Here is a 26,281-nt window from a genome sequence, read left to right as displayed (position 1 = left end):
CTGCCCCTCCTCATGGCTGTCCGGAGACCCGCCCAGATTGGTACCCACTGAGAGTTAGGATTCCTTCCTCGAGCCCTCTCTGGAGCGTCGGGGAGGGCCCGTTATGATCAGGCCCCAGAGTTCCTCTTTGAGGTCGGGCTGGGCTGGAAGCTCCCGGCGTCCCTCCCAGCTTGAAAACGCTGGACTCGTGCCCGCAACCCCAGATCCCAGGACAGTCGCCGGGCTGATGCCCCGGGTGTCCCCCTCCCCCCGTCCCAGGGTCTCCCCAGAAAAAGCCCAGGCTACGCCCTCACGCCGTGAAAAAGAACTTGCTTTATTCAGATAGTCTACAAAATAGAGGCGGCGAGCAACGCTTACTCGAAGTCTGAAAATAAATATCTTCCGGAGCCCGGGGGCACCGCGGGGCTTCTGGTGCAGAGAAGGTAAAGGGGCATCTATTGGCAGGTAGAAGACTGCGTCCTGACCGGGCTCCTGCGGGGCTGGTAGCTGTGGCGGAGAATAACTTAGTTCAGTGCAATAAATAAAAAAGGGGTGGGGCCGGGGAAGGGAGGCTGGCGAGTGTGTCACAGGGAAGGGGCAGCGGGGCACGAGACCGGAAGAGGCCTTCCTCCATTGGAAGACAAGAACCCCCAGACGCTTCGGCCCCCTCCCCAAAAGTGCTCCCAGGATTCGCCGCGCTGCCCGGGGAGTGGAGCCAGGCCAGAGGTCATCGCGGTGCTGCTGCAGAGTATTTCCTTCTCTCCAGCTCCAATGGCCACCTCGGGGCCCTCAGGGAAGGGGCTCCAAAGGTCCTCCTCAGCCGTGGGGGATGTCGAGCCACCTCTGGGAGCCCCTAGTCCTCCGGAATAGAGCTCCTACACGCCCAAGCCAGGTTTTCAACCTGCTTCCCCAGTGTCTGCTGCAGAGAAGCCAAGAGAACTGAAAATGTGGAGGAGGGGAGACTGGGCCATCGCGCCTACCTGTCCCTCCTCTCTCCGACCTCTGGGGGAGGGGCTGAACCGCTTGCTGCCCTGGGGTCCCCACGGTACAGGCCTGAGCTTGTTCCCCCTCTCCCTAAAGCAGCTTCCTCTGCCCACTTTATAGCTGGGGAAACGGGAGGGGAGTAAGGAAGGGCATGGGCAGCCCCGGGTGCTTTCCCTGCATGGCAGGTGAAGGGCCGCCAGAGCGCCTGACAAAAGATGGCGCATGATCAATCCTTGTAGATTGAACTTCTTCAGCCACCTTTGTGTGGGCGGTAGAGAAGGGGCTTGCTTGCCCTTTGGAGCTACCGCCCTTTCCCCAGAGGAATGCCCACCCCGACCCCATCCCGGGGCCTGTGAGTGCAACAGTGCGAGGAAAGCGGGAGAGGCGGGGCCGGTGGGGTGTTAAGGCGAGGCTTTAAGGGAGAAATTGAAACCCCATGAAGACAAGGGGCCAATAACTAGAATAAGGAATCGGAGCCTGTGGGCGGGGCCTGATAGGGGGCGTGGTAAGTGCCCAGTCTCCCTGTCATTGGAGCGGAGATGGGAGCCAGAGGCGGAGCCTGGGCCAGGATCCCCCAACCGGGTAGAGAGGGGCAGGGGGCGGGGCCCGCGGTCACGAGGAGCAGGCAGCTGGGCTGGCAGCAGCTGCTGAGGCTGAAGACTTGACGATGGTGATGACGCTGGCTGGCGCCACCTTGGCAGCAGGCCCACCATGTGCTGCCACAGAGCGCGCGAAGCCCTGCAGTGCCTCGTACTTGGAGCGCAGGGCGTCAAGCTCAAGGCGCATGGCGGCATTCTCCCGGGCCAGCTTGTCCACCTCGCGCTCCAACTCCATCTTCTGCTTCTGCAGCTCCTCCTTCTGGCATACGCGCTTCACCCGGCAACTGGCAGCGTAGCCACGGTTCTTGAGCGTGCGGCGCCGCTGCTTGAGCCGTGCCACCTCCTCTTTGGACAGGCCTCGCAGGTGGTGGTTCAGCTCCCTCACAGACAGCGCCATCAACTCCTCATCAGATAGGTGTGGGCCCGTGTTCTCTCCCAGCTCACGCTTGATCTGTCGGGACAATAGTATGGATACTGACACTGACATGGACATTGATACTGAATTGACCACCAAGAACACTGGCATTGAAACTGACCCTGACACATTAACTGACATCACCAGAAATCTGACAATGAAACTGACACTGACATTGGCAGCAACAACAAAGGGAACATCTCTCCATCCTTCAGGGTCTCTTCTTGCCTGGATCCTCTCCTCCCCTCAGTTCTTCTCTCATATCCTTTCTTTTCTCTCCCTGTTCTCACTTCTTTCTCTCTTCTTCTCGTACCCTCCTGCTCTTCTCTTTTCCTTTGTTCCCCCTTTTGTCTTCCTTTCTCTGTTCTCCCCTTGTTTCCCTTTTCTCTTCCCTCCTCTATGGTCTACTTTTTTCCTTCTTCATTTCCCACTTACTTCTTTCCCTACTTCTCCATTCTCCTGCTCTTTTTTCTTCCTTTGTCTTTCTCTTCAACTTCTGCTGTATCCTTCCTGTTCATCTTCCTTCTGATCCACTTGGTCCTTTCCTTTCCCTCCTCTTCCTCCCTCTGCTTTTCTTCTTCTAAAGTCTCTCCCCTTTCCTCTTGTTGACCCTTCATAATCCTCTCTCCTCTCCCCTCCTTCACCATCCTTCCTCTCTAAATGACTTGCCCTTCTCTCTCTTTCCCCTCCTTTTCCTCCCTTCCTATTTATTCTCTCCTCCTCCTCCTTTCCCTATTGTCTTCCTCTTTCTCTTCACTCTTCTTCCCTTCTCTCTTCTTTTCTCTCCTCCCCCTCTTCCTCCTTAATTCCCTGTTACCTTCTGCTTTTTTTCTACTCTTCCTAACATGTATTTTCTCCTTTTCCTCTTGTTAGGCCCTTTCAACTTCCCTTCTCCCTCTAATTGTCTTTCCTCTTGGAGCCTCAGTTTCCTCTTCTGTAAAATGAGAGGGAGAGGCTAGAACTAGATGATCTCAGAAGGTCCCTTTCTGTTCCAAATATGAACCTGGGTCCTTCCTCTCCCTTCTACCCATTCCTCAATCCCTTCTTCATCTTCCCTCTCCTTACCAATCTCCCCAGTCATGCTCCTTTCCCCATATTCTTTACTTCTTCTACCTCTTCCCTTCCTGCCTCCTTTCTATTTCTAACCCTCTTCCAATTTCCACTTTTAATTTCCTGATACTAGTAAGAGGAGGACGGAGATGGGAAGGGGCCATGGAAGAGGGGAGAATAGCTGAATCATCTTGACTTGTTGGATGGAGCCCAGTCTAACTTCACCTCACCTAGGAAGATGCTAAAGTTCTCCCTTTCCCTCAGGGTCCTGGGGAAAAATCAAAAGCATGAGAAAGGCCATAGATTTGGAACCAGAAGGGACCTCAGGAGCCATCTAAACCGACTCGCTTATTTTGCAGATGGGGAATTAGAGGCAGATTGAGTGACTTGCCCAGGATCATGCAGTTAAACATGATTTCTCCTCTGAGATGTGCATATAGCCAGTTAATAACCCCAGGGCTAGAGGAGCCCAGGTTCCATTTTAACTCTGAACTTCATGATATGCAACTTCTGACGACTTGATTGGAAGCCAGGTAGACTCTAGAACCTGGGGCCTCAGATCCAAGGTGCTGGGAAAATAAAAACTAGAGATTGGAATCTTGTGTCCAAGGAGCTAAGAGAATTCTAGAACCTAGGGCTTTGGATTCTGGAAGAACTCTAGAACTGGGGCCTTGGATCCTGGGAGCTAGGAGAACTCTAGAACTGGGGCCTTGGATCCTGGGAGCTAGGAGAACTCTAGAGCTGGGTACCTTGGATCCTAAGGGCTTAGGAGAATCTAGAACTGGGGACCTTGACTAGACTGGGGACAGAGCAGAGGGTAATCAAGAGACAGGACATGAAGGGAAGGAGGAGGAGGGGAGTCTGGGCTCTCACCTTCAGCGCTTTGCTGGATAAGGCGTCTGTAGACATTTCGGGGTCTGGCGCCCTCAGGGCTGGAGATCTTGGAGGAAAAGAGGAAAGGAAGCATTATTGTCTGAAGCCCTCACTGGCTTTTCTGTGATGAGCTGGCTGTCTCCTCTGCCAGAGTAGGTGGCCCGCCAGCCTCCTCCACTTCCTCTGAAATCCCTCCTCTTGGAGTCCTGAGTGAAGCGCCCACTGTGGGGGCAGCAAAGGAGGCTGGGCTCGGCTGCACACCTCTGGAGGCCTGAGGATGGGGGATCACTTGAGCTCAGGAGTTCTGGGCTAAATTCAGGGGCACCAATAGGGGAACCCCTAGAATGGAGACAGGAAGACCCAAGGGTCCAAAAAGAGTAAAACCAAAGTCAGTCTCGCCTCAGAAAGTTGAGAGTAGCAAAGCAGTAAGACAGCACAGCAGAGTGCCATAGTGAGCAGGGAGCTACTGAACCTCACAAGTGGGCTCAGTGGAAGGGGCCCTGCAGTCGCTGTTGGTGAGAGCTGCCTTTAAATCCTGGCTCTGCCACTTCCCAGCTGGGTGACCTTGGGCAAGTCCCTTCTCCTCCGAGGCTCAGTTTCCTTATCTGGTCAGTGAGGGCTCCAGCCCATGATTCCTGGGGGAGCCCCGGAGCTCTAGTCAGCCAGATGTGGGTGAGGACTTATGATAATAAGCTCCAGGGATCCAGGATGGACTTATTAGCATAGAGAACTCCCAGGAAAACCACCCCCCTCCCCCCCAGTGTAGATGATCACTGGCAACTGAGAGGCACTCGAAAGGCTGAGAGGCTGTGACTTGTCCAAGATCACACAGTCAGTATGTGTCAGATGTGGGATGGTTGAACCCAGATATTCCCAGCTCTGAGGCTGGCTCTCTATCCACTCACCCCGTGCCTCATTAGGATAAGTGGATATGAGCGAGCGCACATCTAGACAGTTCCTGACCTGTGATTTCAATGTGGTAGGGAGCTCCTGGGACAAAAACTCCTTTCACCAATGCAGATGACCATCTTCTCTGAGAAATGACTTGTGCAGGACCACACAGTCAGTATATCAGAGCAGGACTGGAACCCAGGTCTTCCTGAGTCTAAGCCCAGGGCTCTAACTACCACACCACACTGCACGGATGCATACAAATTTGGAGTGATTTATCTACCATCTCCCCTTTGATCCTAGCCAGAGCTCTATTGGGTTAGTTAAACATTAACTCCATTTTACAGAGGATTGAATTGAGGCACAGTGAGGGGAGATCACGCAGCTTCTAGATGGGCCCCCAAAGCAGGCTCACTGATTCCAGAGCCAGGCCTTGACCTCTGACTGTTTGTGGCCCCAGCCTCTGCCTCAGTGGAGAGATCTGGGAGCTCAACCACAGCTAGAGGGTGCCCACCTCACACCCCACACCCACTGAGCCATCAAGTGAAAGGCAGGGCTGGGGGATTCCTGATTGCTCACAGCTGAACACCCAGTACCTGCCTTACCCCTGATCACTCAATGGCCAACCAGTGGGGTATATTGGAAGGAGCCTTAGTTTTCTCATCTGTAAAATGGGGATAACAATAGCAACAACCTCAGCAGGTTGTTGTGCAATTCCAATGAGACAATATAAAGTGCTTTGTAAATCTTTTAAGTGTTACAGAAATGCCAGCTACTATTGCTGTTGTTATTCTTGTGTCGGCCACCACATATTTATTAAGGGCTTGCGCCACGTGTTATTCTGAATGCATTCTGCATTATTCTTAGCATCCTGTGACCAGCCAGTGCCCTCCCACAGATAGCCGGCCTCACCCATCCCTCCCAACAGCTGACTTTTTCTTCCCCTGTCTAGTGAAAAAAGAATTCCAGGGGCAGCTGGGTGGCTCAGTGGATGGAGAGCTAGGCCCAGAGAGACAGGAGGTCCTGGGTTCAAATCTGGCCTCAACCACTTCCTAGCTGTGTGACCCTGGGCAAGTCACTTAACCCCCATTGCCCCCTTACCACTCTTCTGCCTTGGAGCCAATACACAGAATTGATTCTAAGATGGAAGGTAAGAGTTTAAAAAAAAAAGTAAAGAAAGAAAAGAGAATTCCCAGGGGTCCCTTTGTTTCCTGGAATAGTCATACCTAACACATCTAGCTGGCTCTTTGTCACCCCAGATTTCACTTTGTAGGATTTTGAGCATTTATTAAGTATTGACTGTATTGCCAGGCATAGAGCTGGCCCACTGGAGATACCAAACCAGCAGCCAACCCCTGCCTGGTGCTTTAAATGAGGATGCTGTAAATGCCAGGACCACAGATTTCTAGCCTCAAGGGGCCTGTGAATCCCTAACCACACAGAGAGCCAACACAAAGTATACACAGTAAATATGATAGTCACAGGCTTGGGAGAGGGACTCAGGAGGGCTAACCAGGGCTAACCCTTCTCCACGTCAGCAGAGAGAAAAGGCAAGAGTCCTGGCCCTCAACCTCGTTACCCTGCCTAGGAGCTCAGGGTCCTGTTCTTTCTGACCCCCTTTCTTCCCTTGGGAAGCAGGCTGAAGAAGAGCTCCAGCTACCTAGCTTGGGATTGTAAGCACAGGCCTGGCCCACTGTGGGGCTCAAGCCTCCTCTCTCCCTATTCTATCAGGCTTTTTCAGCTCCGCCATGTGCGAGTTTTTACACATCCCCACCCTAGGGTGTCCGATCTCATCATCTCATTTTATCTCATGCTCCTCAGCCTACTCCCTATCTCCAGGGTCATGAAGTGTTCTGCCCCATCAGGGTGACTTCGGAGGAAGTGGGGAGATTCCCCCTGGGTTCTCAGAAGCTCCCCCAGGAACAGTGGCCCTAGTGAGGGGTGAGAGGAGGTGGAACCATAGACGGAACCAAGGCCATTCCTGGTGGGAGGAGAACAGAGCTCAGAGGAAGCCAGAGGGGGAAGTTGGTATTCTAGGAAGTCCCCTAGGAAAGCACAGCTTCTCCTCCCACCTCTCTCCCATCCTGGGAGCCCATGGAGGACAGGAGTGTCCCTCAGCCTCAGCCCCCTCATGAGCACATCTTTCCACTGCCCCCAGGTTCTCTGATGGAGAGGCAGGTCAGCCCTGGCCCAACAGGAAGAGACCTGAGGCAGCTCCAGGAGGATGGGCTCCATCTGAGGAGGCCCACAGGCCTCTCTGTTGGTAAGGGGACTGGGAGGTTATCTAAATGAGGGGTGCCCAACTGGGGGCATTGGCAAAAGGGCATGAGGACAATTTGTAAGAATATTTTCTCATTGATATTGAAGGGAAACCCCAAAACATAGTGGGCAGAAACCTGGCTTTCAAGCACCAAAGACCTTAATTCAAATTCTGTTGGATGTGACCTCTTGGTGTTGCTGACAGCATTCTAGACTCAATTTTAAAGAAAGAGCAGACCTGATCTTGATAGAGGGAGACCCTCAGGGAAGCACCCTGTGCCAGTGAAATCCTAGGGCCTGGGCCTGGCCCCTCTCTGTATCCCAGTGACATAGCCTGGGCCTACCACAGGTTTCTCTCCACTCTAGTGCATCCACTGACCGTGGCATCCTCTACTCAAGAAATTGCAGGGGCTCCCAGGTACCTCCAGGAGCAAATGCAAAATCCTCTGCTAGGGGTTCGCAGCCTTTCATAGCCTTGCCCCCTCCTACCTCTCCAGGCTTCTTACACTTTACTCCCCACCATGTAGTTTCTTTTTAACCCTGACTTTCTGTCTTAGGAACAACTTCAAGACAGAAGGGCAAGAGCTAGGAGAATGGGGTTAAATGACTTGCCCAGAATCACACAGCTAGGAATTGTCTGAGGTCACATTTGAACCCAAGTCCTTCTGATGCCAGGTCTTACTCTCTAACTAGTGAGTCACCTAACTACCTTTTTTTTTTTTTAATTAAAACCCTCACCTTCTGTCTTGGAATCAATCGTGTATTGGATCCAAGGCAGAAGAGTGGTAAGGGCTAGGCAATGGGGGTCAAGTGATGTAACATACCATCCTGCCTGGTATGTTACAAGTGACTTACCCAGGGTCACACATGTAGGAAGTGTCTGAGGCCAGATTTGAATCCAGGACTTCCTATCTCTAGACTTGACTCTCAATCCACTGAGCTACCCAGCTCCCCCCCAGCTACCCTTTTTATAACTCTTATTTTCTGTCCTAGTAACAACTCTAAGAGAAGACCAAGAGCTAGGGCCACCTCACCCACTCTTTAGTCAGGTGGCTCCTCTCTCCATAACGCCCTCCACCTCTTGGCCCTGGACATTTTCTCTGGCTGTCTCCCCTTCCCTGGAATCCTCTCTCTCCTCATCGCAGCCTCCTGGCTTCTCTGGCTTCCCACAAGTCTCAACCCAAATTCCACCTCCTACAGGAACTGCCCAACCTTGAATCCATCAGACATACTGGAAGCCCACCATTAAGTGTTCAGTGAGTCTTTACCCTTTGGAAATCAGCAAATGCTACAAAGTAGGCCTCAATTCACTGTTTTGTTGACTCTGGGTAGAGGAGGTAACATGAATATATTTGAAAAGGAAAACGAACAATAGCCATACTTTTAAAAAAGTTAATAACCCTCACTTCTATCTTAGAATTGGCCATGTATTGGTTCCAAGGCAGAAGAGCAGTCAGGGCTAGGCCATGAGGGTTAAGTGACTTGCCCAGGGTCACACAGCTAGGAAGTATCTGAGGTCATTTTGGAACCCAGGACTTCCTGTCCTGGGCCTGGCTGTCAGTCCACTGAGCTACCTTGTTGCCTCCATCTCTGCTGAATTTCAAAACTTCACCATGCTGACCCCCCCTATGGGATGGAGATCATTGTGTGTGCTCCTCCCAGGTTAGGCTTGAGGGGTGGATGGGGGAGACAGAAGCTCCAGAGGCCAGAGAGGCAGAATGACCACAGCCCCAGGGTGCTGACCTCCATCCTGGTGGCTCACCGCACAGGCACCTCAGGAGACTTGGGCTTGTTAGAATCTCAGTTCCTTGGAAGAGCAGAGGGGGGAAATGATGACAAATGGGGTAAGGGGGAAATGTGTAAGACAAAACCACCACCTTCCTGCCTTGCCTGGCTGGCCCAGAGCCATGAAAGGAGGCTTGAATGAACCCCAGAGCCAGAGGGAGGGCCCTTGGTGAGGGGGAGGAGGCAAGGCGGGGGCTGGAGCCCAGTGTAGACAAGATGCAGCCTCATGATGATTCAGCACCTTCCAGCCAGGTCATTGGCCCTGCTCCCTGCTCCGCACCCATAGGATCCTGGGAGGGAGAGCTGGCTGGGGACCAAGGGTGACTGAGCCACAAAACAGCAAGCAATAGTCCCAGGCATCTTCTGCTAAGGAGGAAGTCCAATGGGAAGCCAAAGGAAGATTAGCAAGGATAGCGAGAAGGCTTCCCACACTTAGCAGCAGCCTAGCCTAGTTTAGAGTCTAGGGAGCTGGGTTCAAATTCTGACCTATTACTACCTTTGTGGCCTTTTTCAAGTGTCTTTGCTTCTGTGAGCCTCAGTTTCTTCATCTGGAAAATGAAGGAATTGGATGAGATGCTCTCAGTTTCTTGTGGCTATAAATCTATAATCTTACTAACTGGGGCTTTGCTTGAGTCTTAGAGGCTGGATTGGCTTGGGAAAGGTAGGGAGGAGGTGGGATGGCCTTCCAGCTAGTATAGAGGTAAGGGCTAAGGGACATCCCCCTTCCAATCCCTTCTCCTCACCTTTGGCAAGGACAGCCTCCTAACCAATCTCTCCAACCTGGGTCTCTCCCCTCCTCCCAAGCTGACCTTCAGAATGACATAGGAGAGCCAAGTCTCATCACATTCCCTCCTCTGCTCAAGAGCCCTCAGGGGCTCCCCACTGCCCAAGGGATAACACAAACTTCTTAGACCAGGATTCCAGGTCTTCTCCAGTCCAAACCAATCTGCCATTGCAGCCAGCTGTCCCCTCTGGGAACTCGTATGTTGCATCCAGACATCCCCTAATCTCACCCTGCCATTTCTTTCCACAATGCATTTGTCCACAAGGTCCCCTGGGCCCCTTCTACCTCCCCTACCTTTCCTTCAGGTGCCTCCTCCCACATCTAGGCTTCCCTGGTTCCTGAAGCTAGAGCATTTATGGGACAGCTAGGGGGCAGAGTGAATAGAAAACCAGGCCTGAAGGCAGGAGGACCTGGGTGCAAATTTGGCCCTAGACACTTCCTCTCTGTGTGACCCTGGGCAAGTCACTCTACTTCAATTGCTTTGCCCTTGCCCTTCTTTCTTACAGTTGTTTCTAAGCCCCCAGATAAGGATTTGTGCTAGGGGCACAAAGGCAAAACTCGAACACAAACTGATTGACTGCTCCAACCTTCTGAGCAGCCTGGGTGGTAGTTATTCCTGGAAAGGCCTGTTTTCGCCTTCTGTCCCCCAGTGGCTGGCCCAGGGGACCTGGTTCTGTGCTCTGGTCCTAGCAGAGTGCAATACATATCTGTGGGATGGAGCCGGGAGGCAGAAAGAGACACTTTGAGGGGACCACCTTTCCTTGGATCTAGTTCAGCCACCTAAAGACAAGGCAGGGAAAGGGATCGGTCCAAGGTCATTCATTTGGGCAACTTTGGTAGGAGTGAATCGACCAGAAGCCATTGAGATGTGCTTCCTGGGAAGGGGAGGGGCCAATTCCAGCCATTTAGCTTCATGAGCTTCACTGTGGGGGAGACAGACAAGAGGTCCTCTAACCCAACCCTCCCCATCCTTTATTTGTAACTTGGCCAGGATCTGAACCCAGGGTCTCTGACTCCACTCAGCCCAGTTCTGCCCCTGGCTCCTTTCCCATCTCCTCTCCCTTGTTCTGGCAATGGCTTCCTCGGCCAGATCCCAGATCCTAGCTGAGGCTCGGCTCTTGGCCCAGGAATGTTCAGGCTCAGCTGAGTCAGACGAGCCCAGCAGGAAAGCCGCAAGGATGAGGGAGTCCCAGCCTCCTCCTCTGGCTCCTGCAGACTCTCCTTCTCCCCCTTCTCCCCCTTCTCCCCCTTCTCCCCCTTCTCCTCCTCCTCCTCCTCCTCCTCACCGGAGTCACACCCTGGCCTTCACACATCTTTGGCAATCCACAAATGTTTGTGGAATGACCGAACGAGTTAGCAGGTGCACGGATCACCCCTCTGAACATTTTAGATATCGAATCACATTTTAACCTTATAGCAATCCTGGAAAGGAGGTGCTACTATTCTCCCCACTTTACAGATGGAGCAGAGAGCACTGAAATGACTTAGCCAGGGTCCTACAGCTAAGCAATGTACAAGGCAGGACTTGAAATGAGGCCTTCCCAGCACACAGAAGCATCCTTTCCTTTCCCTTAACCACCTCCCCAGCCCATCTTCACTGGCTCAGGTTTGGGTACAATCGAATTTGCTTAACGTAGGAAGGGACGGGGCAGCCATCAGAGTAGGCCTTAAATGCTTGCTGAATTAATGAATGCCTCTGTCCACCCCCTTGGAGGCACTGAAGTCATGGTGCTTTTTTAGAAACAAACTCCTTGGGTTAGCATTCAAAGACCTTCACAGTCTGGCTCTGGCCCATCTTTTCTGGTCTTTTGCCAATCTCCCCTTCATGGGCTCTCGGCCAAACTGACGCGCCCGCTCCCTCTGCTTGTGATGTTCCTTGTCTTCTCTGGCCTTTTGCATAGATTGGCCCGCCATTCCCCCCTCCCCGCCCCCCCCAACATCCTCCTTCCTTACTTCTGCCCCTCGTAAACCTTAGCCCCTTCCGAGCCTTGCTTCTAGTGCAGAGAGATCCTAAGTATTAGTGACCCCCTCTCCATTACCTTGCGTTTATTTGGTATTTACTCTTTGCTCCCCTCTAGGCAGAATGCGAGCTTCCTGAGGCCAGGGACACCTTTAATAGAAATATCTGTTGGGGAGGGGGGAATTTGAGACCCCAAATTCTTTTTAAAATGTTAGAAATGATTTTTACATGTAATTGGGGAAATCGAAATTAAATTTCTAAAAGATAGCTGTTCAGTCAGTCAATGAGCCAGAAAATTGTGCTAAGGACTAGGGATTCAAAGACAGGCAAAACCAGTCCCCTATTCAAACAGCTCACATCCTTTTTTAAAAATTAAATTGCTAATGACATTTTTTTGCAAACAAAAATCTATTTTTTAATCTCCCCCCCCAGCTATTGCAAAGGCACCTCATATTCTAATAAGGGACACTACATGTAAATAACTAGTACATTCGAGATCAAAGATTAGATAGAAGATGTTCTGGAGAGGAAGGCATGACACTAGAAGGTAAAGGGGGGGGGGTAGCTGGGAAAGGCTTCCTGAAGGAATCTGACCTGAGTCTTGAAGGATGCCAGGGATTCTAGGAGGGAGAAGTGAGGAGGACATTCCAGGCATGGAGGATAGCCAGTTCAAAGGCATGGAGTTGGGGGGAATAGCAAGTGGGCAGCTAGGTGGTGCAGTGGACAGACCACTGGACCTCGAGTGATTCAGAAAGACCCGAGTTCACTTACTAGCTGGGCAAGTGGCACTGGACAAGTCATTTCACCTCTGTTTCCTCTTCTGTAAAATAGGGACAAAAAGTGCTTTTATCTTATAAGGTTATTGTGAGAATCAAATGAGTAGACATATATAAAGGGTTTTCCAAACTTTAAAGACCTACATAAATGCTACCTATTGCTATTATTAGGTCAGTACACGCTTTAACATGGAAGTAAATTGTAAGAATGGAAGAATAGGACAGAGCTCTGCTGTGAAGAGCTTTGGAGAAATTTATGTTTGATCCTGGAAAAAATAGAGCCAGTGGGGCTCATTGAAAGCAGATGTATATGTGGGGTGAGGGCTGGAGGGTAATGTGACTTGTGCTTTAGGAAAGTCACTTTGGTGGCAGAATGGAGGATGGACTGGAGCAGGGAGAGACCCAGGGCGGGAAGACCCACCTGCAGCTATTGCAATAGTCCAGGCAAGAGGTGATGAGAGTCTTTATCAGGGTGGGGCAGTATCTGAGGAGAGAAGAGGGAATATTCAAGAGATGCTACAGGGGTGAAATGGACAAGAGATGCTACAAAGATGAAATGGACAAGAGATGCTCTTATGGGAGTGAAATAGATAAAGATGCTACATGATGAAATGGACAAGAGATGCTGCTACAGGGGTGAAATGGACAAGAGATGCTACAAAGATGAAATGGACAAGTGATGCTCTTATGGGAGTGAAATAGATAAAGATGCTACATGATGAAATGGACAAGAGATGCTGCTACAGGGGTGAAAACAATAGACCTGGAACCATCTTGGATATAGGGAGTGAGAGTGAGGAATACAGAACAACTCCAGGGTTGAGAGGGATGGGAAGATGGGTGTGCCCTAGATTGTAATAGGGAAGATAGGAGAGGGGAGGGTCTAGGAGGGAAAATAATGAGTCCCTTTGTACATTCTGAGTTTAAGTTATCTATTGGACACATCTTGTTCATTAAATTAAATGGAATTTTGTGTTGTTTCATATTTTTCTATTGATATTTTGCTTTGTCTATTACTAGAAATTTATCTCCTCTAAACATGCATTGAATAAAAATGGAGATTAGGGAAAGGGAGTTAGCCTGAATTTCAAATTTTGCTGTGGATAATCCATCATATATGATTGGATACTACTGGTTAAATTCCTAAAATCTCAGGCCTTGAGGAGACCTGAGAGCATTGAATGTCTGATCTAGGAAGGATCGTAGAACTGGGGATGTCAGAGCTGGGAGGGGGCCTAAACAGGGAATGTTCCTTGAGGGCAAGGACTATCATTTTCAACTTTGTTTCCAGGCCATCTAGCCCAGTACCTGGTACATAGTAGGTGTTTAATAAATGTATGTTAAATTGAACAGAAATGCATATTGGAGATGGGAAAGACTAGAGTATAGAATGTCAGAGCTGGAAGAGACTTAAATGATGATATGAGCAAATAGCATTTGAACAATCAACCAAATTTGGTCCTTGCTTCATAGGGCCTCAGTGAGGTTCAAAGGAAATCATACTGTGCAATACTTTGTAAACAGAAAGATGTTGCCAGGATCATAGGGTCCTTAGTGATCTAAGGGACCTAAGAGATACCTGAACTCATCCCCTTATTTAAAGAGGAGAAGTGAAGGCCTAGAGGGAAAGGGACGTGTCCAAGGTTTCACACAGGAACACAGAGTCCATGAGCCAGGGCTACCTTCTGCCTCGCAGGCCAGGGCACTGCCACTGGCTTCCTCTTGGCTCCTGGTCCCTCATAAGGCCAGCACAGTTAACTCACATGATTTGGGGGGCCCTGATTACTCTCTCTGGAGGTAGTTCCTGAGTGGGTTTTCTTGGGGAAATCGACCCAGTCAGGGTCTGTTCAGTACATGGCCTAATGAGTGTGTCTGCCATCACTGATATTATAAAAATACCTCCTGGGTCCCCTGCAGGAATCCTGCCGCAGACTGCCCCACCCCATGCTGGCAGGCCGCACTGTCTCTGCTTTCAGTCGGTTTCACCCATCCTGTGATCACAGAGAGAAAAAATTTGTTTTGCTCTACCTCCAGAGCCAACATGATCAGCCAGACTCCTAGAGAGAGAGGCAGCGGGGGTGGCCAAGAGAGCAGCAGATTTGGCGTCTGAGGACATGGGTTCAAATCTCAGCTCTATCACTTATTGCTTAGGTAATTTAGTTTCTATCTCTGAGCCTTAGTTCCTTCTCTGAAAAATGAGGGGATTGGACTTGGTGACCTCTAAGGTCCTTCCCAACTTGGCAGGTCCTATGATTCTGAGGCATAGGGTGACAGATCCCAGCTTGTAAATGGAGAAGAAAGTGTGGGCATCAGTCACGGAGGCAGATGTGATCTGAGCCCTGCCAAGAGCCTGAGGCTGTGAAAAGGGAGGTGGGGGACCCTTGGCTCCTCCCTGGGCCCGGGCTGGTTCATCCAGGCAGCAGTCAAGGTGGCCTGTGGAGGGCTGGCTGCCCAGTTTCCTTTCTTTCCCCTTTAACCTTGAAAAATGATATTCCCTTTGGTCATCTGGCCAGACACAAACCCTTCATCCTCTGCGCTGGCTTTCTGGTTCAGTCTGGGCGACATTACATGCCCTACCTTGAGAGTGAGTTGCCCTGCTTCCTGAGCCCACAGAGACCCTGAATTCAGGGCCCTCTGAATTGCTCTCAGAGCTAGAAGGAACCTCCATGGCCCTCACCCGACGCCCTGTCATGAATCCTTTCTCCATGATGGACAAATGATCACCTAGTGGCCACTGGGAGACTTTCCATGATTTATAGCTTTCAGACCTTTAATAATCTCAACAATTCCCTCAATGTCACCTTATCCATAGTGACTTGAAACTCATCATATTCCTATAGAATCCAATCTGGTGGGCACTTATTAAGCACCTACTGCGTACAAGATACCAGGCATTGTGCCAAGCCCTGGGGCGACAAGAGGCAAAATGCAGTTCCTGCTCTCAAGGGGCTCTGAATCTAACAAGAGCTCTAAACCAGATAAATAGGAACTATTGAACAGAGGAAAGGCAGTGGAATGAAGGAGCCTTGGGGAAAGCCTTCCTGGAGAAGGTGGGATTTTAGCTGGGGCTTGAATGAAGCCAGGGAGGTCAGTGGGTGGGAGAGAGTTCCAGGCACAAAAGACAAAATTCCTGGAGCCAAGAGATAGAGGGTCTTTTCAGGGACCAGCCAGGAGGCCAGTGTTACTGGATGGAAGAAGATGTGTTGGGGAGGTCATTTGTTTATAGAGAATTGTGTATTTGATCTTGGAGGTGAAGGAGAGCCACTAGAGAAACTTGCCTGGGCAAGTCACTTCAGCTCCTTGGACCTCAGGCTCCTCATCTCTAAAATGGCCTCTGAAGTCCCTTAGAGCCCTTGGTCTGCCATCCTTGGACAGGACCCTTGACCTCTTCCGTCTTCTATGCAGAGGGAGAGGTTACAGAACTTCTAACATCCCTTCCAAGAAGGAATGGCTGATTCTAGGACCCTAAACCACTCTTCTCTGGGCCTCAGTTTTGTTTGGGAGGGGCAGGATTCAATGGCCTCCAAGGTTCTTTCCAACTCTAAAACAACAGAGAACAGGAGTGGGGGACAAGGAGGGGGCCAAGATCCTCCAAAGCTTTCTTTAGGAGGCAAGCTATGAGCACCCAGCCTAGGCACCACGGAGCCCTCCATTCCATCTTTGAGTGTGGGGGACTTTCCTGGAGCCCAAGGCTAGCTGCTCATTGTGTTCTCTGCTGTTTAAAGACCTGTGAGAGATAGACATGCCTCCCTCCCTCCCTCCCTCCCTTCCACCTTAAGGCTGTGGTCACACTGGCCACATCCTAAACTGGCCAAGCCTGGATATCCCCTAGGCACAGAGTGTTAGAGCTAGACGGAACCTTGAAGATTGTGGCCAGCCACACACATTTTTACAAATAACCGGAGTCTCCAGCCTCCCGGCCCAGAGTTCTCTTTACCACATTCCAAATGAAATCATGGAGAAGAAAAGGCTGTAAGGGGACAAAGGGGTGGCTCAGTGGATAGAGAGCCAGGCAGAGGTCCTGGGTTCAAAACTTGCCTCAGACACTTCCCAGCTGTGTGATCCTGAGCAAGTCACTTGCCCCCATTGCCTAGCCCTGACCACTCTTCTGCCTTGGAACAATATTGATTCTAAGATCAAAAGTAACCAAGAAAAGGAAAAAAGCTGTGAAAAGGCCTAACTGGGGTAGGTGGGCAGAGGGAAGTATTCTTCAAGATCCTACATGGTGAATTTAGGGGAGGACATGGGCAAAAACTGCCAAGGACAGGCAACATGGATCCTGGCTGTTCTCTGACTCTGAATCCCTGAGATCACTTGGCCACTAGGATATTTTGAGCCTTATCAATCAATTGTGAGATGTAAAGGCCCAGGGCTTGGAATGAAAACCTAAGCTACCAAACTGGGACTCCTACTCCCTGGGCAAAGCACTACTCCCTCTGGCTCTCATTTTTCCTAAGCTATAAAATAAGGGGACTAGACTTTGGCTTCTCTCAGCTCCCTAGCTCTGGCATTCCCTATTCTAAGAGTCCTTCCAGTAGGGGCATTCCATGTTCTAAGGCTTCTCCCAACCCTGTGAAGTTCCCTGTTCTAAATTCCCTTCCAACTCTGACATTCCCTATTCTAAGCTCCCTCCCAGCTCTGACATTCCCTGTTCTAAGCTCCCTCCCAGCCCTGACATTCCTAGTTCTAAGCCCCCTCCCAGCTCTGACATCCTCTGTTCTAAGGGCCCTCCAGCTCTGACATTCCCTGTTATAAGCCCCCTCCCAGCTCTGACATTCCCTGTTCTAAACTCCCTTCCAGCTCTGACATTCCCTGTTCTAAGCCCCCTCCCAGCTCTGACATTCCCTGTTCTAAACTCCCTTCCAGCTCTGACATTCCCTATCCTAAGCTCCCTCCCAGCTCTGACATCCTCTGTTCTAAGGGCCCTCCAGCTCTGACATTCCCTGTTCTAAACTCCCTTCCAGCTCTGACATTCCCTGTTCTAAGCTCCCTCCCAGCTCTGATATCCTCTGTTCTAAGTCCCCTCCAGCTCTAACACCCCGTTCTAAGTCCTGTCCTAGCCTTTCATTCTAGATTCCACAAGCCATTTGCTGACACATGTACAAGGCTATTTATTGAATTGATTTGCCTAAGCCAAAGTCCAGGTAACAGCCCACAGGCTCTTGCAGAATGTCCTCCTGTTTCTCTCTGCTTGCACTGGTAGGGAGAGCCGGGATTTCGCTGGCTTGGGGAACTCCCAGGTGAAGCAAGTCACTACCAAGGCATGTCAACACCTCCTGTGCCACTCAGAGCCTTGGAGAGATGCTTCGAACCCTGAGAGGCCTCCCATCGAGGTACCACATCTTAGGGGCAGTAGGTGAGCCGGGAGCTTCCCCACTGTCCATTCCCTGCCCTTTGATGCCTTGTTATGGGCCATCCTGGCCAAGTCCCCTCTCATGGCTCTTCTCTCCACCATCCCGGGGAAGGGGGCCTGCAGGGGAGAGGAGGGGGCCTGGGCCACTGCTGGGCAGCTCCCACCCATGGTCAGAAAGCCTGCCCCACATTCCCTGCCACTGTTGGGAACCACACACTGTTGGGAGCTCCACAGCAGCATTTCTGCTATTCAGAGGATGTGACTGTTCATTCACCTCAGCATCGCCAGACCCCAGTTCGAATCCTGCTTCTACCACTTACTTCGGACCAGCCACAACCTCTCAGCCGTGGGTTCTGACTTTTAAGGTTCCAGAGCTTTAATCCAGGCCCCAGTTCTCTCCAGTACATATAGGGCTGTCCCCTCCCCAGGCAACAGGAAGGTAGAGAGGAGAAGGTAGTGGGACAGGCTCAGGACAATAGCGCCCTTCCACAATGCAGACCTCGATGACCCAGGGGAGGGTGGGAGGGCTCCCCAATCACTGGACAGAAGCAGGTGCATGCCGGTCCTTTTGACTCTTTGCTGGCCTAAGGCACCCACAGCTTCTCCCCTTCCTGCCTCCTCACATACACATTAACCCCTTCACTCCCGAGTGGACTCCCCACCCCCTTCCATGGAATTGGACACCTGGGGGCACCGGGTGGGTGGGTAGGGACTCTGCGTGCCAGCTCTAGGGCTCTCCATCCTCCATCCCCGGGCCCTGGGGCCCCTCTTTCTCAGTGCCAGGACACCTGCAAGTGGGAGGAAAGCCTGGGCCCCAGGAGGCCTGGCTCCGTGGCAGGCTCGGTTGCTAAGTGACCCGCGGAGTCACTAACTTCCTCCCTGGAAAGTCAGGGCGTAGGAATACCAGCTCGGCAACTAGCTCCCCACGTGAGCCCGGGCAGGTCCCCCTTTCTGAGGAAGTCCTTGCTCTAAGTCATCTCCAGGGAGAGGTGGGCTAGGTGACACCCAGGGAGGGGTGTTCCTCCCTGCCGCTGCGTCTCAGGGCCGGCTCCTGATCTTTATGGCCAAGTTAAGGGGAGTAGGGGGCGGGGGCGGGGGGCCGACCCCAACCCTCTCCCTAAAGCCTGGGGTGGGAGTGGAGGCTTCAAAAAGAGATAGCATCCAATGGGCCGCCTCCATCCCCCAGCCCTCTCGGGGAAGATCGATCGCCGCGGAGGCTGTACACTGGCCTTGACTTTGAATGGGAATCCTGGCTCTGCTGTCTAAAGAGCTGTGTGACCTTGGGGAAGCCCCTTGGCCTCTCTGATCTTTAAGCTCCCCTTCCTGCCCAGCTCTGCATCCAGGAGCACAAACATCCCACAGGAACCCCTCAGGGGAAGGAGAACAGGGAAACACCAAGATCAAGGGCAGGGGAAAGGGAAGGAGGAGGGAAGCCAGGGGACCCCGGCCCAAGCCTGGGCTCGGGAGGGACGGGACGCTCGGGGCCGGCCCACTCACTTCCTCCTCCTCCTGGCTGAGCTAATCCATGTTTGCGCGCGCGCGTACTCTCTCTCACACACAAAACACACACACACAGGCACAACAAACGGAATGTACACACTGAGTCACGCACGCACGCATACCCGCCCCACAGGCGCCCAGTGCGGCTCCCTGGCCTCCCACCCGCCCAGCTCGTGGCCGCGACGAGATGGTTCATTGGGGCTGGGGAGGGGGCATGCTTCCCTTCTTCCCCGACTCCCGAGTTGGCCCTCCCGGCCCCCCAGTCAGAAGCGTCGGGCAGCACGTCCTCTACCCCAGCTCTCCAGCCTTTTAGCTCTGGCAAAGGGGCAGGACAGACGGAGGGGCAAACTCTCCTTCCAGTTTTCCCCCGATCCCAAGGAGGCCCCTTCTGGCTCAGGCTCGGATGGGGTGGGTGGCGGGGTGGGTGGGGGAGAAAGACACGGCATCCCATCCCCCCAGAGGGAGAGGCACCTCTACTTTCAGTTCTCCCAACTTCAGAGTGGTGGGGAAGACAGACACCCTCCGCTCAGCCCCTTCCCCGCTTCTGTACCCCTACCGGGGGTGTGAGGAGAAAAGGGCACCCCACACCTTCCAAGTGCCTCCCGAAGCTTTCGGCCCAGCCAAGCCCCTTCTCTCCTGAAAGGGGACAAGCAGCCGGACAATTGTGATTCTCCGCCCCCCCCCCCGCCCACTCCGCCCACTCTCCGGGGGCTAGCGTAGGACGGAGAGATGATTGCTGCCCCCCTAGCACACACCCGATCTCTGCCCAGCGCCCCCCTCCCAAGCTTCCAGGAAGCCAAGGTCGGCGAGGGGCAAATAGCGTACGGGAGGGGGCAAACGGGGTGGAAGGCAAAGGCCAGCCCAGGCTCCCCAACCCTTGAAGGTCCCCGGGAGAGGCCGCCGCGTCCCTGCGTCCTCACCCTGGCTCTCCTGCGCTGTCCGGGAGTCTCTCCTTCCTTCCCCTTGTCCCTTCTCCTCCTCCTCCTCCTCTTCCTCTCCGATTTTTCTCCTCCTCCGCCACCCCGGGGTGGTGGGTCACTTCGGGCCTCCGACCGCCACCTCCCGGGCCGTGCTCCGGGCTCCGACTCGGGCTCGGGCAGCCGAGAGTGGAGGCTGCCTGCTGGCGGGAGGCGCGCGGGACAGCGGCGAACGCAGCAGCAATCTGCTGAGGTTGTAATGTGAGTTTCCTGGAATTACTCACTCACAAGATTCCTTTCATCATAAAAACACAGTCATGCGCTGATGTCACCCCTCGCCGCCTCCTTCCAGCCCCACTCCTCCCAAAGGGAGGGAAGGGGCGGGGCTTCCCGGGAGCCCCGCCTCTTTCTGGCCATGCCTCGCGTGGGAGGGGGAAAAAGCTGGCATCTTAAGGAGGGGGCTTCGCGAGGCTGCAGGGAAGGGGCTGGGGCAAGGGAATGGAAAGCCCAGGCTTAAAGGGACCGGGCGGGAGTGGGCGTGCACCCAGTTCCATAGGCTCCTGCCGGGACTCAGCTAAAAGGGGGCTGAGAGACCTAGACTAAACCCGGCTAATTTTATCGGTGGGAAAATTCAGACTCGCTTGTCCGAAGAGGATTTAGAACCAAACAGGACCTTGGAGATCAAATGATTCATCCCCTTATCTCTGAAGATGTGGAAACTGAGACGTAGATTTATTTTAAATCCCTTACCTTCCTTGATACCATGCATCTGTTCCTAGGCAGAGGAAGGGTAGGGGCTAGGCGAATGGAGGCGACTTGCCCAGGGTCACACAGCCAGGACGTGTCTGAGGCCACATTTGAACTTAGGACTTCTCTCTAGGTCTAGCTCTCTATCCAGTAAACCACCTAGCTGTTCTTTTTATTTTAATACTGAATTTAACAAACATTAAATACCATATACAAAGAAGAACAGAAAAAAGAATTACATGACAATCTTACTTCTTCCTCAAGCCTCCAACAGATTCAACCTATTCTCTTCCTCCCTCCCTTTCTCTCCCCCTCCCTCCCTTTCTTCTTTCCTTCTTCCTTCCTCCTTTCCCTTTCTTCCTTTCTTCCTTCTTTCCTTTCTTCCTTCCTTCCTTCCTTCCTTCCTTCCTTCTTTCCTTCCTTCCTTTCTCTTCCTTCCTTCCTTCCTTCCTTTCTCTTTCTTCCTTCCTTCTTCTTCCTTCCTTCCTTCCTTCCTTCCTTCCTTCTTCCTTCCACTTCCTTCCTTCCTTCCTTCCTTCCTTCTTCTTTCTTTCTTTCTTTCTTTCTTTCTTTCTTTCTTTCTTTCTTTCTTTCTTTCTTTCTTTCTTTCTTTCTTTCTTTCTTTCTTTCTTTCTTTCTTTCTTTCTTTCTTTCTTTCTTTCTTTCTTTCTTTTTTTCTTTCTTTCTTCCTTCCTTCCTTCCTTCCTTCCTTCCTTCCTTCTTTCTTCTTCTTTCTTTCTTTCTTTCTTTCTTCTTCTTTCTTTCTTTCTTTCTTTCTTTCTTTCTTTCTTTCTATTATTCTTTCTATTATTCTTTCTGTCTTTCCAGAAGAGTGGCAAGAGCTAGGCAGTGGGGGATTAAATGACTTGCTCAGAGTTCCACACCTAGGAAGTGTCAGAAGTCATATTTGAACCCAGGACCTCTTATCTTCAGGTCTGGTTCTCACTGAGCCACTCAGGTGCCCCCTCAATGCTTTATTTTCAAAGCTGGTTTCCCTGTCTCCTACAGACCACTTCTGTGCATTTTTTTGAAGTGCTTTCAACTCCTCTCTCTTTCCTTGCTTTCCCTTCATTTGTTGTTAAACTATTGCCAGAACATCTTTATCCTCCCCCCACAACCCAAATGCCCCCTCCCCAAAATGAAAGAAAAAGCAAAAACCTTTGTATCACATATATGTAACTAAGCAACATGGATCTCCACATTGGCCATGTAGATCTGAAAATGTGTCCTCATTCTGCACTGGGAGTTCCCCATCGCGCTCTCAGGAGACGGGAAGCCTGTTTTTGTTGTTGTTTTCATTTACTCTTGGAGGTAACTGGGAGCCCCTGGAGCTTATTGAGTGAGGGAATGACAGAGTCAGAACTGTGCTTTAGGAAAATCTCTTTGGCCTGGGAGTGGAGGATGGCCTGGAGGGATGAGAATCTTGGCAGAGCAAGGATAAGGAGATAAGCCAGATGGTCTCTGCAGTGAATCGGGTGCAAGGTGATGTGAGTTTGCACTAAAGGAGAGAGAAGAAGTTCGGTGGAAGGTAGTGCAAACAGGAAATGGTGGGAGGGTTCATGAGCATGGGGGACTGAGAGCATGGTGGTGCCGTCATCAGTAGGAGAAGAGGTCAGACAAGGGGAAGGTTTGCCGGGAAGGAGAATGAGTTCCATTTTGGATATGTTAAATCTAAGGCGTCCGCCAGAAAACTAGCTCAAGTTGTCCAATCGGCAGTTACAGAGATCTGGAGAGATATTGGGATTGGACAAGTGCATCGGAAGATCCTCTACCTAGAGCTAACGCTGATGCTGAGGGAATCTGATCCTATCCCAGTGGAGATGGCATAGAAGAGAGAGGAAAAAAGAGGACTGAAGTGCCCACCTCCCTCCTGCATCAGTTCATCTCAATCCTCCAGGGTTTCTCTAAAGCCATCCTTCCTGGGGCCTCCCCCGTAGGAGGCAGCAGAGCCAGGATGCCACTTTCTCCCTCCAGTTACCATTGGATCTCTCTTTCATTCACTGTCCTGAAGCACAGAGGGAGAGCTGGGATAGTGCCCAGGCCTTCTAGCTCCCTTCATTACTCAATAAGATTTGGGCCCCTTTGTATTCTCTATCAAATGAATTCAGAGCTCAGGATAGAGCCCCTGGTGTAGGGTCTGGAGCAGACCCGAGAGCCCCAGGGGATTCTGGGAAATGTGTGTGGCTTTCTGCTTGAGCTTTCACTGTAACATGGTCAGAGAATTCTAGGCTGTCAAAGGGGGGAGGAATCTGACGGATTGACATTTATATAGCACCTACTGTGTACCAGGCACTGCTAAGTACTTTACAAATATTCTCATTTGATCCACACGACAACCCTGGGAGAGAGTGCTATTGTTATCTCCATTTTTACAGATGAGGAAACTGAGCCAAGCACAAGTTAAGTGACTTGCCCATTGGTCAAAGAGCTAGTAAGTGTCTGAGGCTGGATTTGAACTCCGGTTTTCCTGACTCTGGACCCAGCACTCCATCCACCACAACGCGTGCTTCATGGAATATCAGAGTTGGGAAAGCTCTTGGAAAAGTGAGCTTTGGAGCTGGGAAGGGGCCTTAGAGCCTAGAATGTCAGGGCTGAGAGACCCTGGAACGGAGACCGGCAGACCAAAAAGGACCTTAGAATAGAGGAGGTGGGGAGTTGGAAGGGGCTTTAGAGCGTGTAATACCAGTTAGAATGACCCGTTGGAGGTCATCTCCTCCAGCCCCATCCTTTTACAGGTCAAACTGAAACCCAGAGAGAGGAGGGGACTTAAGCCAGACCACAGCCAACTGGAATTCTTTCTTGGCATTCAAATTTTCGAATTGGTTTTAGGGGCCACCCCGGGGAATTTGCTCTTGGGAGCTCCCCTGGACAATTGCAGGATTTCCAGAGAATGAAAGGAATACGTGGGAATTTTGGAGACATCTATTAAGCCCCAGTGGACGTGCCTTCTAAGGCCCAGGAGCTCACGCTCTAATCAGGAGACAACACCAAGGGGTCCAGCATCAGGGCAGATGGCAAGGCCTTGGGGGGACTTAGTGGGCCAGACGATATTGCCTGGGCCTCTACCAAGATGGAGGACTTCAAATGGTCCTGCGGCCGTTAGCCTGGGAAGAGCAAAGGGAAGAGTGTGTTGTCGGCTCCCACAGTAGCAGGGCTGGCCCAAGCGGGGGCTTTTATCAGGAGACTTGCACCAGGAGTTGTTTGGACAGTGCAGAGCCAGGGAAAAACGCCCGCCCGGTAGGGCCACCCTGTGTTTGGGGCCGAGAGCAGAGAAAAGGTCCCAGGTGCCCGAGGCCCCCCGGGAGGAGGACCCCCTCCCCAAGCCCTGACTCGGGCCGCATGGGGGAAAACAGCCCTCGACTGAAAAGGGAGAGAAGGCAGGGGGATCTCTCTCCCGCATCCTTCCAGCCTCACCGGGTCCTCTGACCTCAGCCCATCAGGGGACTCTCCATCACTTCAAACTGGACCCCTTTTGCCATGAGTCATAGCTGGCCAGAAGCCAGGCCTCAAGTTCCCACATTGAAGGCGAGAAGGAAAGCTCTGAGCATGCTCCGTGCTCTGAATGGTATGAATGGCCCCTCTGGACCCCTCTAGCCTCCCGACACAGCGAAGGGAGGGTCAGTGAAACCTGGAAAAAAATATAGAAGGAGAACCCAGTGCGATTGCTTGTCACCTAGGGGAGGGGGGGACAACGGAATCATGGAACCTCGGAAAGCGTGGAGGTTTGTTATTGGGGTGAAATTTAAAAACAAAAGGATACATAAGGGGGCAGCAAGGTGGCCTAGAGACAGGAGGCTCTGGGTTCAAATCTGACCTCAGACACTTCCCAGCTGTGTGACCCTGGGCAAGTCACTTACCTCCCATTGCCCAGCCCTCACTGCCCTTCTGCCTTGCAATCAATACTCAGCACTGATTCTAAGGTGGAAGGTGAGGGTTTTAAAACAATGCATAGAAGTGAACAGAAGGAAGCTAAAGGGAGAACATAAACAAGTTTGAAATGAACATTCTAAATGTATTTTATTCTTTTTAGGAAGGAAGGGAAGCAGGGGACAACAGAGAGGGAGAAAGCCCCAAAGCCTGGAAGACTGGCCTTCACGTTCTCCACACACCTTCTGGCTACGGGATTTGGGCAGATCATGAGCCTTTCAGTTCCCAGACAATAACTCTAAGGCTAGAAGTCACTGAGAAGGCGCTGACTTGTACGGGGAAGAGGGACTTCTCTACTGGTGAAATCACAGATCCCGTCGCTATTCCTTAAAAAACAAAGTCCAGTCGAGCTTCCGGTGCAAATTTTCTTTTCCCATCTGTCTTTGTAGATTACAATGGCCATATTTGTTAGTGTTTTTCAAGAATACCAAAAACAGTTAAATACAATTAAAAAAACGACGTCATTGGGGATAGCCAGGTGGCTCCGTGGATAGTGAGCCAGGCCTGGAGACCGGAGGTCTTGGCTTCAAATCTGACCTCAGACCCTCCCTAACTGGGTGACCCTGAGCGAGTCACTTACCCTCCTTGCCTGGCCCTTACTGCTCTTCTGCTTTGGAACGGATACTATTAAGTCTAAGACAGAAGATAAGGATTTAAAAAACAAAAACGAAAAGCCACCCCATCCCAAGTTGGAGATGTTGATCTGCTTGGGGGTTAAAATCATGGCTGGTTCTGGTCGCCCTGACCCCCCGCCTCCTTCCCCTTCTGGTCTGTACAGCCCGTTAATCAGTAGCCAGTGTAAAGGGGAGATAGCAGGAAATAAGACTGCAAAAGAGGAATGTGGAAGTTGTGTCACATCCTGGGAACAGGTGCTGAATCAGGGGAACCCTCGGGCTGCCCCCGGACCCCAGACAAATTCCAGACCTCCCAGTTCCGGATCAGCAGAGCATCAAAAAGGTGCCGCCGCCGCCGATCCTTTCAAGTTTGGCCCATAACTTGGTCCTGCTTGGATTTGGATAGGTTAACGTTATGGCTGTGCTAATGAGCTAACCCGGGGTAGCCCAGAGAAGGGTTAGCCTCTTCCTCCTAAAACCCTATCAATAATATATTTAGACATAAAGAAATAAATCCAACCCTATGAAAACAAGATCTCGAATTCCTGCCCACCCCTCAGTCCCTCCTCCATGGCTGCCCCATGGTTGAGGGCCTCTAGGGAAGGCCATCTCTTCCCCAATACCGACCTCCCTTCCCCAACGCATGCCCCTATCCCCATGCCATCAGGCTTGGTACCCTGTCCTGCCTGGCTCTGGACCACCGCTGCCATTGGGGGCTCTCCAGGTGTGGACTCGAAGACCAGGCCTACCCGCCCCCCATTCCACGATTTCATAAATTAATGATCAATTCAGTTTTGCTGAAGTGCTTTTTTTCTTTCATCTTTGCTACAAGGGTGATTCTGGGTATTAATAATAGCGAATAACACCT

General features: G+C 51.7%; 1 protein-coding gene across 1 annotated transcript; it reads right to left on the bottom strand.

The window, feature by feature from the left end:
* Positions 1 to 294: 294 nt before the first annotated feature.
* On the bottom strand, positions 295 to 20,478 carry MAFF (MAF bZIP transcription factor F). The gene is made up of 3 exons (XM_056798932.1): positions 20,129 to 20,478; positions 3,901 to 3,967; positions 295 to 2,013 (listed from the first exon to the last, which is right to left on the bottom strand). The coding sequence occupies exons 2-3, from the start codon at positions 3,934 to 3,936 to the stop codon at positions 1,576 to 1,578; spliced, it is 474 nt and encodes a 157-aa protein (XP_056654910.1). The 5' UTR covers positions 3,937 to 3,967; positions 20,129 to 20,478; the 3' UTR covers positions 295 to 1,575.
* Between the last annotated feature and the right edge of the window lie 5,803 nt (positions 20,479 to 26,281).

Source organism: Monodelphis domestica, chromosome 5 (genome assembly GCF_027887165.1).
Source record: "Monodelphis domestica isolate mMonDom1 chromosome 5, mMonDom1.pri, whole genome shotgun sequence".
Classification (NCBI taxonomy): Eukaryota; Metazoa; Chordata; class Mammalia; order Didelphimorphia; family Didelphidae; genus Monodelphis; species Monodelphis domestica.
Note: the sequence above shows the minus strand (reverse complement) of the source record. Positions and strands in the feature narration are given on the sequence as shown.

What these genes read in the sequence shown, in the direction of transcription:
- MAFF (XM_056798932.1), bottom strand. Translation starts at nt 3,936, where the DNA reads ATGTCTACAGACGCCTTATCCAGCAAAGCGCTGAAG. An exon ending in TATCCAGCAAAGCGCTGAAG is followed by an intron (nt 2,014 to 3,900) that starts GTGAGAGCCCAG and finishes TTGTCCCGACAG; the next exon opens with ATCAAGCGTGAGCTGGGAGA.